Genomic DNA, 1509 nt, shown 5'->3' on the forward strand with positions numbered 1-1509 from the left:
ATGGAGAAACAGGCAAATACAGTGTTTTGACTAAAATGTTAACAAAAATTGCATTTTGTCAAAACATAATGAATAAATGCTTTATCAATGTATCATTTGAATGAACTGTCTGAAATATAATCATAAAACAAAATTTTGAAGCACTTTTTTGAGCTGTAGCAACAAAAAACCTGATTTTCACGCCTTAAAATTTTGAGATTTTCCCTGTGAGCTAGCAAAGTTTTGTTTAATATTTTTATTAGGAGGGAAGGATACATTACAAGCAAAATTTTAACAACGATAAACAATATGCCATGTGTTATACATGTTATACAACCTCTTCGTGACATTGGTAGAAAAGAACAAAACATAGGTACAGAAGAGGTAGGAAGTATATAAATGAAGAGAAAAAAAAAGAAAGGCATACAATTTACCTCATAAGTGTTTTTCTTTTTCTTACATGACTAAAATGTAATTAGGTCATTTTGACCAAATTTGACGTAATAGGACATGTATTTCCTTTTTTTCTTTTTCATGTTTTGTTCCACCTACAAGGTTGGTGTCGTCAATTCAGGCGGTCATGGCTTCGTCAGCAGGATACATCATCGCTTCTTCCTGTGAGGACATCATTGAGGACCAGTAAGTCATTKTGTTGCATTTGACTCACTAGCTCTCTGTTTTATAGTGAGAAACAATGCAGCTGATGGGATCAGTGGTTTTGTCTAGATTTGTTGTCATTTAAAAGCTGAATTTAAACAAATCACTAAGGACTCACAGACAGTGTTAAAACAGTGTGGCCTGGCTGTTATCAAAGGTCTGAATGAATTATTTTCACACTTTGTTTTAAAATTAGAATTAAAAGTCTTCCTTTTYTTCTGCACAGGCACTGGCTGACCAGCACTTACATCATGTTTGCCGTTCCCTACTTCGTGTACGACATCTACGCAATGTTCATGTGCTACTGGTACAAGCTGCGGGTCAAAGGGCACGAGGAGGCCTCGGCCGCCCCCCAGCGCATGAGCTCGGCCCTGACCAGCTACCTGCGCCGCGAGTTCCTCATGGTGCTGCACCACGTCGTCATGGTCGCCGTCTGCTTCCCCGTGTCTGTGGTAACGGTCGCACATTGTTGTTGTTTATTTAGCTGAGATATGAGCGAGGCAGGAAAAATACAACACTGACATAATAATCTAACTAACCCCCCCACATGTGCAGCACTTGTCTTACTCCCCCCAGRGGTAACCCATTTGGTGTTTAAAAGAAATCTAGAGGAAAATAAATGTAACTAGAGGAATGGCATTTTTTTTTTTTTTGTGAACGCTGAGTTGTTAAATAAGTTGTTAAAGCTATAAGAAGCAGAACACCAGGTAGCTAAAAGTAGCAGAATGGTAGCTTAAAGCTAAAAGTAGCCTAAGAAGACAAAAGTAGAGCAATTCTGCTGAAACAAATTGCAGGGAGGCTGTTTCTTTTAGAGATTTTACTGTATTTTTGTGTTGGAAAAAGTTTAAAAAAAGTAATTTTGAAAAGCTTAAA

The 1509-nt window shown here is 37.6% G+C and overlaps 1 protein-coding gene across 2 annotated transcripts in view; it reads left to right on the top strand.

The window, feature by feature from the left end:
• The window catches only part of tlcd3bb (TLC domain containing 3Bb), a 7000-nt gene that overhangs the window by 2450 nt on the left and 3041 nt on the right, over positions 1-1509 (top strand). For both annotated transcript variants that reach the window (XM_014013954.1, XM_014013953.1), the window contains exons 3-4: positions 535-618; positions 863-1088. In XM_014013954.1, the coding sequence (XP_013869408.1) occupies positions 535-618; positions 863-1088 (310 nt within the window). The remainder of the gene's footprint in view (positions 1-534; positions 619-862; positions 1089-1509) is intronic.

This window comes from Austrofundulus limnaeus, unplaced genomic scaffold, assembly GCF_001266775.1.
Source record: "Austrofundulus limnaeus strain Quisiro unplaced genomic scaffold, Austrofundulus_limnaeus-1.0 Scaffold108, whole genome shotgun sequence".
NCBI classification, from domain to species: Eukaryota; Metazoa; Chordata; class Actinopteri; order Cyprinodontiformes; family Rivulidae; genus Austrofundulus; species Austrofundulus limnaeus.